At 42.8% G+C, this 12,610-nt stretch overlaps 1 protein-coding gene across 3 annotated transcripts in view; it reads right to left on the bottom strand.

Annotated features, from left to right (window-relative positions):
- The window catches only part of NHEJ1 (non-homologous end joining factor 1), a 111,397-nt gene continuing 98,787 nt past the window's right edge, over nucleotides 1–12,610 (bottom strand). For all 3 annotated transcript variants that reach the window (XM_074298717.1, XM_074298718.1, XM_074298719.1), the window contains exons 6-8: nucleotides 1,531–1,648; nucleotides 886–1,001; nucleotides 1–419 (exon numbers count right to left, since the gene is read on the bottom strand). In XM_074298717.1, coding sequence (XP_074154818.1) covers nucleotides 345–419; nucleotides 886–1,001; nucleotides 1,531–1,648 — 309 coding nt within the window. In that variant the 3' untranslated portion in view covers nucleotides 1–344. The remainder of the gene's footprint in view (nucleotides 420–885; nucleotides 1,002–1,530; nucleotides 1,649–12,610) is intronic.

Here is a 12,610-nt window from a genome sequence, read left to right as displayed (position 1 = left end):
TTAAGCTGGCACAGGAGTTTTGGAAGCTTTTATTTTTGTTGTTGTGTTTCTAGTACATCCACCACAAATATATGCATACAAAGTCTAAAGAAGAATCCTGTGGAAGAATGGGGTTCCATATTTTCCCAGGTTTGGGCTCTTCCTTAGGTCAGGAAACCTAGCATGTCATGAGTATACTCCGACTGAAGGTCTCTCTGCTAACACAAACATCACAGCCGACGCCAATCCAAGGCTCCAGCCTTGCCTGCCTTTGTCCAAGGTCTGAGCTTTCACCTGAGAAGATCCTTTCAAGGCAATGCTGACAAAATTCTCCTCAACAGCCAAAGCATATAGGGGAGCTTGGTTCAACTGAAGAGTCCCTTTGGTTTCTTTCTCTTGACTTTGGACAGATGAGGTTTCTGCATTGGAAGGGAAGTCTCCTAAAGAAGAATGAAACCCAAATTAAAGGAGAATCCCCTTGGGCTTCCATCCTGAGAGAGTTACAGGCAGGACATTTACTTCTTAGGGTCTTACTTTTCCTTTCTCATCTTAAAATGAGCACCTACTTCTTTTAGGCTGAAAACATATGCTGCTCTCTTAGAGATGTGTAGGGAGTAGGGGAGGAGGGAGTAGAAAAAGATAGAATTGCCTCTCTTCCTACTGGAAATGATCTTTAAAAGACCCAGACTAAGGGGGTATATATAAAGGTAAAGGAACAGTAAGGGTATTGGAGATGCATCTAGTATTCAAAGTCATGGTCCACATCTCTAAGCATTTAAAAGAGAAAGGCAACATGGTGGCAACTCCCATGGAGCAAGAAGTAGGTTAAATCTCTGTACTGATTTCCCAAACTCTTAAGTTTACTCTCAAAAATGTTCCCAAGTTTCCCTGATTTTTTTTTTTTACCATATTCAAAGTCTCAGCTACAGACAGGGATAGTGTAGAGGACTGCAGTTCTGGCTGTATCAGTAGCCCACCATCAGTTTCATTGGAAGAAGTCCTGTCAGAGGCCTGGGAGTCTCCTGGAATTAGAGAGATGGAACAGGACAGAAGGTCAGGAAATCTCCCACTCACCAAGAGGGACAGGGACAAGTTCCTCATCATGGGCTGGTTAGATCTAACCAGCGATCAGTTCTAAATCCCAAATAACTCTCACAGTAATTGCCAAGAGTCATATAGTCCAAGCTAGTTGCTGGAAGGTTAGAGAAGCTTCAGTCCCAGACAAGTACTTTTGAGGTTGGGACTCGGTATCAGTTGAGAAGCCACTAATCTCAGCTCTCTTCAAGCTTTCAAAAGTCTCCACTCTAGTCTCACAATCAGTATCTAGAAGAAATTCAGTATCCAGTTATGACAAATAAAGATGCTCAATAGGCAGATGGAGAAAGACAAGAAATAAAGCCTTCTTGCTGCTACATTATGGCTTGGGGCTCTGGAACCCCCAGACATGTCCCAGAAGGATTGGATTAGCTTCATCAGGTGTATTTTTCAACCCTAGATATTGAGAAGAGGAAGAGGACCCCCACACACACACACATATCCTGAGCTGCTCACCTGAACTTTGTCTTTTTCTTCCTGCCTGGAATTCTTGCTTAGTTACTGCTACATAGAGATCTTGTAGCTTCACAGCAAAGGGTTTTCCATTCTCAATACTGCATGCCTCTGGAAGATTCTATGGGAGAAATAAAACCCTTGTCATTGAAATGCACAGAAAGAAAGGACTTAGAAACTCTCTTTTATACTGTGGGACTGGCATCAACCTCAAAAAAAGACATTATTACAGAAGGAAGGTAAGAAGCTAGTCTGGCATGGGACTAGGGATCCAAACCCACTAGAACCCAACTATATGAAAGAATCCCACTTGAAACTTTTCCTTTGGCAGGCTTCTTTGAGTCTCCACCTTCATGTTCCCTAATTCTTCATTCCATCTCATTTTCTCATGTTAAATCCGTGGGTTTCTAGTCTGGTCAAATTGATTTTCCCTGATAGATCTGTTTAGGAGACCAAATTCTCCAATTCATCACTAAACAGATGATCATTTTAACCAAGTTCATATTCACGCTATGATGGAGAGAAAAGATAAAAACTAACAGATATGAGTCTATGGCAAACAGTGGGGGGCCAATCTTGGAACAGTGGAGAAAGAAGCAATGCAGATTATGAGGATGTAGATGTGGTGAAGGATATGGGAGACAAGGATTGAGGCTGAAGGAAACAGAAAACGTGAAATGAGGATTGAAGACAATGTAGGAAAGAATCCTACAACATAAAGAAAAGCAGCATTTGGCCACAGAGTCAAAAGAGTTGTACATACGTAAGTTACAGGTCCACAACTAATTAGCTACATAACTAAGTGCCAGTAACAAATTCTCAGAATCTCTCAAACTCCACATTATCAACAATAACTTGTAGAGTGTTATGCAAGTGTCAGCTAATTATCACCATCCTCCTCTTCCTCCCCATCATTACCATCATACAACAGAATGGTAGTAGAGATAGAGGTGGAAGTAAAAGATATATGGATCCTCTCTTCTTCCTGGATTAAGTCGGTGCTTTCAATATAACCCAACCTACCTACCGATATTACAAGTAGCTCCAAATCCTTGGCAAGGCCCTAAGCTGTTCCCTCTGCAGCTGTGCACACACATTGTGGCTCCCAGCCAAACTGCCAAAGCCCAAGGGGGCAGCCACACCAACTACCATTTCACATGGGACTGAGAACAGAGATCCTGGTCCGGCCCACCAGTAATTATTGTGAGTATCCTCTCTGCACTGGGGATAATTGATCCTGGAAACTAAGCCTAGGCACAGGAAGGAAGTAGAGAACCGGGAGGCAAAGTGACCCTCCGTGAATCCAAAACGTAGCTCTATCTCTTGGAATTTATCCAACTTCCTTCTAGGGCAGAGGCAGTTTGAGGAACCTGGGATGAGATATTACCAGGAAATGCAACATCACTCTCATCTCCATTCCCCAAGCCCTACCCCACCCACCCACCCAAAGTCTGGCCCACTGTCCCCTCCCACCAAGTAGGATTCTCTCAGGTTTGGGCTTTTCACTGCAGAAGCAGTTTTAAATGGTTGGAGTCTGAGATGAGGAAATAAGCCTAAAGTCCAAGCTGTGCTTCTGACCCAGACTCATGCTAAGAAGGAATAGCACTTCCCCTTGGCAGCCTGCCCCGGGGGCCCTGGGAAATGCACTGAAATGGGGAAGGGGAATTCCTAGGTCATGCCTGTTTTAGACCTAAACACCCTCTTCCCCAGGCCAAGACTTCTGCCCCCTCCCTCCCACTTCCCCACAAAGGGGTACTCTATTCTGCAGCAAAAGGACCCTGTTATCTCAGAGGCCGAGTATTGGCCCCTATGCCTATCTCCATGGTTCTCCTCCGAACTTTCGGTAGGTATGGCCTCTGCCTCAGTCATTCCCATACAGCTTCCCTAACACAGGCCGTCCTGAGTAAACAAACAGGCCAGATAAAGCCTGCCCAGTAAGAATAGTTGAGACCCTTGAGCCAGCGCTCCCTCTGCCCTCCTCTTAGAGCAAAGCAAATCCATAAAGCTGCTGGGGGCCTCAATAATCCCGTCTCAAAGGTTCCTGGGATGATCTTTACCCAGCCCCTGTGTTTGGCCTCGAAACCAAACGTCAGAGATGAAAGGCCACTGAAGCCGGGGTTGCCCTGGGCCAGAGTCCAAACCCATAACCTACATGCTAGCCCTCCCTCCTCCCCTTTTCTAAGACTACTAGTTTAGTTCTACAATTGTTGCCTTGGGTTTTTCCCTTTTATGTTCCTCTTCTTTCCACTTGTCCTAAGGAAAGGAAGTCAGAGGTCTCTTTCAGAAGCTCAGTGTAGTCATACTTTAGAGCCATGTGGATAACCTAACCATCCCCTATATTCCCACTCACCCCCTCCACATCACACACATGAATGTTGTCCTGGAAGCTCATGCCCAAGGTTATCCGGCCGGATGAGAAACTCCCCCAGGACAAGATGCCCCGGCAACGTGGCCCTCCTTCAGGGGACACTATCCTAGCCAAGGGTAAGTGGGAGGAGGCCCTTTGCTCTGAGTGAGCATCACAGCCTAGCATCACTGACCCCGAGAGACAGGCTAAAGAACAAGTGGGACAAAAGGTGAGAGCGGCAGCTTCAGCCTAGGAAAGGGAGACATTAACTCTCGAGGCAGGACAATAGCAGAGTCTGGCTGAGGCAGTCGGTGTGGATCAAAGGGAGAATGCTGGAGTCAGGATTCAGAGAAAAGCAAACAGCAGTGCCCCCTGCCTCGAGAATGACTGAGCAAGGAGCAAAGTGTACCAGTCACAATCCGGGTCACTGCCCAGGTGGGGAGGGAAAGGAAGGCGAGAAAGCGCCTCAGCTCAGCCCCGTGGCAGGGCCCTCAAAGCTTTGCTCATCGTCTTAGGGATGCCCCACTCCTCAGTTTTACACAACACTTCAGACCTGGGCAGCTGCCAAATGAAGCCTACTTCCCCCGGTTATGTTCATACGACCAAAGAGCAAAGAATCCTTTTCTCCAGAATTCTTCTATCAGTTTCCTTCAGAATTTTCTAATTAGTTCTTATCTCCACAATTCACCTTAGATTTTTTAATAGCTCTCACCACTTCAGGTGTGAACATTCAGCAGGCTTAATGAATGCTATTCCACTCTCTCTGGTCTTCCCAGGACTCTGGACCCAGTTTTATTGGAGAAAGGCTTTTAGAAAAACCAGACCCTGACATCCCACAGAATCTTTTACCTCCCCTTCTAGTCCACTATTCAGGTCTACCTAGCTCCGCAAGGGTTTCAGCTCTACTACTAGTCAGCAGTCACTCCCATCTCCATTGATGTCCAGATTCATGTCTTACAATGAGGACTTCCAAGGATCCTACCAAAAAGTCTTCTGCTTTTAGCAGATTATTTTAAAAATCACTACATTCAATTAGATAATAACCAAAGAGGTAACTCTTTGTGCAAGCTACCTTCAGTATGTTGGGAAGGTATGGCAAGGAGAATGATGATGTGAAACCTGTCATGTCACTTAACCCTACTCCTCGGGAGAGTAATATTTCAAGCAGAAGAGACAAATAAAGAGGAAAAAGAGATATGGATGGAGTTCTCAGCTGAGAAACCCAGCTCAGTCTCAGCCTTGAGCAGCTCCTCCCCAGCAATCTCTCCTTCTGTCCCAGTCTTGGCACAGCCCCCAAGGACCCAGCACAGCCAGTCACAACATCCAAAGAAGAACCCCCATCATGTGACCTTGTCAAGGACAAGGGATGCCCTTCCCACTTTTTTCTGCTTCAGGGTTAGCTGAGCTGTGCAGACCTCCCTCATTCCTTCCTAAAAGAGTTAGGAGTTTCCTGCTTGAGGATAAAGACACTTTTCACATGGCACTTCTCTTTACTCCAAGGAAAGAGAAGACAAATGATATTTTACATGTGTGTGTGTGTGTGTGTGTGTGTGTGTGTGTGTGTGTGTGTGTGTGTGTGGTTTCCTCAAAATATTCTCTCAAACAGGAGTGGGGAAAACAAGGAACATGGTGAGAGGCATCATAGGATAGTCCCTCTAGATTGGGACTCAGAGGACTAGATTCAATTCAGACTCAGTTCTTTATTATTATCTTTATAACCATGGGCAAGTTACTTCCTGTCTCTGGGAGCAGTTGCCATAAAATCTGTCACAGCTGAAGTTCTCATAACAGTAGGACATTTGTTAGAGAACATTCTTACAGTTAGTTACAAGCTCCTCTGGGCTGGAGACTATCATTTTTATCTGTATCCCTAAAGCCTAACTTTGCACCTAGTACATGGCAAGTACTTAATAACTGCTTGTTGAAGAAGCCATTGAGGGAAGAGACCATTTCATTCTTGCCTTCATCTCTAGTGCTTGTGCTTTGTATTCTCGTTGTACAATGCCGGACTTATAATAGGAGACATTTAACAAATTCTCACTGAATTAAATTCTGGGCCTCATGGTTAGAACTTATGGGGACAGAGAAAAAGGGGAAGGAAGGTTATTTGTCAATCTTCAAGAGATTTTTTTGAGTCCCAATCTGCTGTCTTTCTTTTCCCTTCTTCTCTTTAAAAGTAACTCCTCCCAAACAGGATCCTTGATGAATCCAAGAGATAATCCATCCTGAACCCCAGGATTTTCCACATTCATTCCTACTGGCCATTTATTTCTACGATCAGAAACCTTGATGACCTGGGTGTCATACCCAAGGTATAGGAGGTATTCTGCCCTTGAGGAACTACCAAAAGACTGACAGATGACGTGTCTGTGTTTGGTCTGGCTTAGCTTTGTTTGGGTCTGCCTAACACAGGCTCAATGCCTAGAGCGTAGATTGCCTCTGGTTTCATATTCTTCCTCGCCATGTCACTTGATGGCAATGAAATAATTACCACAATATACTTCCAGCTCCCAATCATATCTGAGTTCTTGGCTTCTTCACTGCAAAGAATCAAGTGATCTGAAACCTAGTTTCATGATTTGGAATTTAGACAGATTGAGGAGATCTATCTTGCAAAGAAACCCCAGCCAAATCCCTGGGTCTCTTTCTGGACTTTAGGTTCATTCTTTACAAAATAGGAATACTCTGCAGCCTTTTACAATTTGTTCATGGGAACTATAAAGAAAATGTACTGAAAATAAGACAAGCATAGTTTAAGAAATTCTGAAAGCCCAGATCCTACTAATATTATTCTGATTTGTATGAGTCAACTAAAGCCTAATCCCCCAGATTTCTCAGAGATCATAGAAACAGAATTAGGGAGGAAAGAACAAAAGAAGACCAGAATTAGAACACTGAACTTTCTGAGAAGAAATGAATTTAAGAAGCTCATCTAGTCTCTAATCCTTTCATTTAACAAAAAAGAAATTAAGGTCCAGACAGGGATTTGCCCAGTCATGGAGTTCATTAGGGTCTTAGTGACTCACATCTTGACTCCCGGTCCAATTTCCCCCACATCGTACCAGGTTGCACTACTCAGCAGAGCTCTAGCCTCTCCTAGTCATAGCTGGGACTGCCTTCTTTTCTAAGCCCCTTGTCTCTGCTCCCCTCTCCTACAAATAGCTCACAGGTTTGAGGTGAAAAGAGGCAGCCTCTACCTTCCTTGAAGTAACCAGTGATGGAAGCTGTTTCCCTCCTTGCTCCCCCTGAGTGGTCTGCCAGATAAAAGCAGTAATATTCTTTCGAGAGGATAAGCCTGGGGTCTAGAGATTCAGAAAAATTAATACCTGGGGTACTTCACACCCAAGGGACAGGCAGAAGTTCTAGACAAGTTAATTCCTTTCCAATCAAGCAGACCCCAGGGCTCTACCCAAAAGAAAAACAAGAGCCGAGGGTGTGGGGGATGGGGAGAGCTGCTCCTATAAGGACCCTTTGTGGCGGCTGCCTGGGAAGGTGAAACTTGTTAAGATGACACATCTGAGCCGTGACCCTTCCAAATGTCTGACAAGTCCCCCACCTTCCCCTCCCCTCATGGGCATCCCCCCACCCCCAGGGAAAAGCATAGCCTCCCTAAAGGGTTCCTGGCTCACCTTGCCCTAGCACAGATCCTAGTGGAAAGGCTGGAGGGGGACAAACCAGGGAAAGGAGGGGTGTGTGTGTGTGTGTGTGTGTGTGTGTGTGTGTGTGTGTGTGTATGTGAAGGGAAATACAAAGGAAGGGGGAAAGAGGGAAGGGGAAGGGGAAGGAGAAGGGGAAGGCCTCCTAGCAAGTGCAATGGCAAATTTTGTTCCTTCTTCCCATTCCTACCCTTCCCCAAGAACAGGAAGTCTTTCTTCCCCAGTTCCTTGTGAGCTCCAGCTCATTTACCAAGGAAGTGGGAAATCTGAAATCTCTCCCTATTCAGTAGCTTAGTCCCCTTCTCCGAAGGGGACTAAGGCCAGGGAGGCCCGCCTGAAGGGAAACTTCAGCCACAAAGAAAGGCACAGGCAAGGCCAGTGTGCTGTGAATTGGACTGGACTTGCAGTTGTCCCCTGGCATGGTGGATGGAGTGGGGCAGTCAGTGGGCCCCGTGGCTCGCAGGGGTGATTTAGGGAGCTGCCCGTGTGCTTGGGAGCATCTCCACCACAAAAGGATTCTCTTTCAGCCCAAATTACATGCCTGATGGCTGGGAACACAGCCTATGGCAGTCTCTGTCACCAGGTGCAGTGTACAGACCCTCCCCACCCAGAGAAATCCTATTCTATTCTAAAGGGTGTGAGCGCCTCACCATTTCCACAGAAATGGCTCTGGCTGCCAGTAGTGCACAGAGACAGAGGGAAGAAGATTCCACTCTACCCCCACTTTATTCTACTGCTCACTATATTCCTAACTAGGAATAGGTCTAGGCTCTACCAGAAGCCAAGCAGCCATTTACGGGACTCAGTGACATGTAGTTATCTGAATGCGGAAAGCTCCAAGTGGACTTATCATCTGGGCTACCCCTGATGTCACTGGGAAAAGGGATCTCCCCAACTCCCCACACCTCATGCCTATAATGGCATTTTTCATTGTTGCCCATTCACAGAGCAGAACCCCAAAGCTAGGATCCATAGGAAAAGCAATTCTAAACAATGGGAAAAACTGGTGCAGACAAAGGGGGAAGATGCATAGGAAGGGGAAGAAAGAAGGCAAGGCAGGCATAAGACAAAAAAAACCAAGTATATACGGAACTAAGAAAATGGACCTCTCTAAAGAACTTAAAACAAAGTCTTTGGGGATCCAGGTTAAGGAGGGAGATATTGGTGTAGGATTCTGGGCTCCAACCTCAGCTCTGCCTTTGAGTGGCCTGAGCAGGCAAGGGGAAATGATGGCACACGTTAAGGACAATCTACACCTTTCTATGTGGCTTGCTAGGTGACACAGTGAACAGAATGCTGGAACTGGAGACAAAAAGACTCATCTTCCCGAGTTCAAATCTGATCTCAGACTCTTATTAGCTATGTGATTCTAGACAAGTCCCTTAAATCTGTTTGCCTCGGTTTCCTTATCTATAAAATGAGCTGGAGAAGGAAATGGTGAACTAATCTACACCTTTCTTATGTGGCTAGCCAGATGACACAGTGGACAGAGTGCTGGAACTAGAGGCAAGAAGACTCATCTTCCTGAGACCAAATCAGGTGTGTGATTCTGTACAAGTCCCTTAACTCTGTTTGCCTCAGTTTCATTATCTGTAACATGAGCTGGAGAAGGAAATGGCAAACCACTTTAGTATTCTTACCAAGAAAACCCCAAAGGAGGTTACAAACAACAACAACAACAAAAATCATAACAACAACATACCTTCCTCTTAGTAATCTCTGATGGAGGCTGAGTATTCCTTCCTGTTCCCATTAAGTAGTATATCAGATAAAAGCAGAAACCTGGCAATCACCTCCAGAGTGTAAGAGAGAAGCTAGGGCTCTGAAGACTTTTTCCTCTAGCATCACCAAATCCCAATGCTTACTGTTATGAGCCAACAAACCTAGGGCTTTTCCCTCTCAAATTCACTTAAATCTGGGGGCAAAAGTGTGTGGGATCAGGGATGGGGACAGCAAAGGATGCTACCCCCATTTCCACATTCTCTCTATGAGCTGAAGATTTAGGGCTTCTATGCAGTCCCTTATGGAGGGAGTAAACTGAGTCTGGCAGTGTTGAACTCTTGACACCTTCTATGGTCAATCTATTTGGCTTCCACTTGGTCAGCCGTTTCTAGCAGCTATGTGGTAGTTTGTCTGACTTCATCCCAAACCCAGCCTTTTGCTTAGGGCCAACCTGATGAGATCTGGGAATATTGGCACTTCATTAGTCTGTAGCAAAAAATATTCTGCTGCATGCTCTTTAGGCCAAGAAGTTTTTGGTTTTGTTTTGTTTTTTTTTCCAAGACTGGGAAACAGTAAAAGCAGTTAAACAAATTCCAAATTTGTCCTTGGAAATCTCAAGCTACAGAAATTGGGTGAGATGTTTCGGCTTTGTCTGGTTCCACAACTGACCTCTCCATCCAATTTCAAATCTACACTTGCACAATTACTGAGTCCCATCTTAGAAGTGAAAATGAGGCAAGCCCAAATAAAGATAAGAAAGAAGATAGGATCTTGGGAGTGAGGAATACATTTCCACAATCTCCAAACTTTAGATTAGAAGGGATGAGGAAAATCAGCTTCTGATTTAAGCACCATTGTCCAAAACATCATTGACTCAAACCTGCTAGCATTAATGGTCAGACCTCAGGATATGTAGCAGGAAACTGTAAAGGGAAAATATTTTCATTCTGGGAAATGTCACCCTGGAGGTGTTGGGGCAGCTGGTTAGAGAGCAAAAGATGACATGGCCTGAACTCTGGAGCTCCAGTGGGGGACTGTGTGGCCAGACATTGAATCTCTTTAAGTCCCATTTTTTCACTCTTTACATTTCATCTATAAAATTGCTCCCCTAGAAAAAGGGATTCTGTAGTAGTCTCTGCCTGCCCCAACCTAGGGGAAAAAGTAAAGAGAACTAAAAAGTACAACTCTTAGTATGAGACAGCTTACTGTCCAAGTCAGTTGATAATCCTGGACATACTGGGTTTTTTAAAGATCAATTTTTATTAATATCTCTTGTTTTTTATATAATCTACATTTCCATCTTTATGCCTGTCCCCTTCCTCATTTCCAGTAAGCTTTTTTAAAAAAATAACAAAATATTTTAAAAATCAGCAAAACTAATCAACTCATAGAACAAAATACAGTTTCACATCCATTGACCTTTATTTCTGCAAATGGGTTAAAAGAAATGTATTCTCACATTGTTTATCTAGAGCCAAGGTAATTCTTTGTAATTCTGCAATATAAATTTTTGATTTTATGATTATTGTTCTTTCCAACAACATTGTTGCAATCACTATGTATATTGTTTTCTGGGCTCCGTTCATTTTGCAAGAATTTATATCAGTTTTCCTATGCTTCTCTCCATTTATCACATTCATTTCATACAGCACACTAATATTCCATTAGATTCATGTACCATAATTTGTTTAGCCATTCCTCAACTGATGGGCATCTAGACTGTTTCTAATTTTTTGCTACTATGAATATTTTGATGTATGGGGACTTTCTTCTTACCAATGACATTCAGGTCATTAACTACATATATCTATATCTATAGATACATAGATATAGATATATAGTGCACACACACACACACACACACACACACACACATATGCAAATGCTCATTAGGGCAGGTTTTCCTATCCTAGATTAGAATATGACATCACTTGAAATTTGGGATAACAACCTCTTACTAAATACTGCACATATATTGCAAGAGAACTCTCTTAAGATCTATAATTCACTCCCACCACCCCCTGTAACTGACATTGCATCAGATTGTTGTAGAGTGACCATTACTGTGGCACATCTTTGTATTTTACAGTCAGCAAGGCCAGGCTGGACCTTATCCTATACCAGCTACCTGCTTCTCTGATAAGTACCTAAGGATTTATATCTTGAATTAAATTCTATTGATAGAAGGAATGGTCCATTCATACTCTCTTGTCTTGTCTCTTTGATGATTAAAAGCTCACATTAGCTAAATAGCTGGACAGGATTTTATTTTAGTTTATGGCCATGAAACTATATGAATAGCAAAGCCACCAACTAGTCACTGATTTTTGGTTCATTAATACTGTTTTCTAAATAATCACTCTAACCAACCCAAGCATTTATAGCATATCTCTATATCCCTGTGATTATTATCTTTCTATTAGATTACAAATTTCTTAAAGTCTTAGGCAATGGCTAATCTGAATTTTTTTTTTATAGTATGACCATTAATATTAAGGTTGCTTATTCATTTAAAATGTATTCCAGAATAGAGACTAATGTATTGATCTAAGCATAATTTCTATCAGATTTCTGATTTCCCCTTTGTCTGGTCTACCTCCCTGTTTTTTTTTAATCAATACCAGATAGTTTTAATGACTTGTTTTATAATATAGTTTGAGGTCTGGAAATGCTAATCTTCCTTCATCTCTAGCTCTTTTATTATTTCCCTTGATATTCCAGATTTTTTATTTTGCTAAATGAATTTGGATATTATTTTCTCAAGTTTGGTAAAGTATCTCTATGAAACTTTGATTGATATGACATTAAAACTATAAATTAACTTGGTATTATTGTTATCACACTGTTATGTCTCAGTGTTCATAGACATTGAATATTCCTCCAGCTATTTAAGTAGATCTTAATTTCTTCAAGGAGTACTTTATAATTATAGCTATACAAGGATTTTGGGTACTTTGGTAGATTGATTCCTGAATGTGTATGCACCTTACAATTATTTGAAAACATATTTTTGAGGGTTTATTTTGTAGCCTCTAATTTTGTTGACGCTATTGTCTCAATTAGTATCTTTGCTGATACCCTAGGATTTTTTAAATAAACCATCCTGCCATCAGCAAATATGGGCAGTTTTATCTCCTCTTTACCTAGCTCTACTTAACCTTTAATTTTTTTCTCCTAGTCTTATTGCTATTTATTTCTTGCATTTTCAAAACTACACAAAACAACAGTAAGGAGAGTGAGCATCTTTGTGTAAACTCTTCCATATGGGGAAAGTTTGTAGTACATCCCCAATGCAAATGATGCTTGCTTTGAGATACTTTTTATATTAAAAAAGGTCCCTCTATACCTATACTTTTTA

This window comes from Sminthopsis crassicaudata, chromosome 3, assembly GCF_048593235.1.
Source record: "Sminthopsis crassicaudata isolate SCR6 chromosome 3, ASM4859323v1, whole genome shotgun sequence".
Taxonomy (NCBI): Eukaryota; Metazoa; Chordata; class Mammalia; order Dasyuromorphia; family Dasyuridae; genus Sminthopsis; species Sminthopsis crassicaudata.
This window is presented reverse-complemented; position numbering and strand designations above follow the sequence as displayed.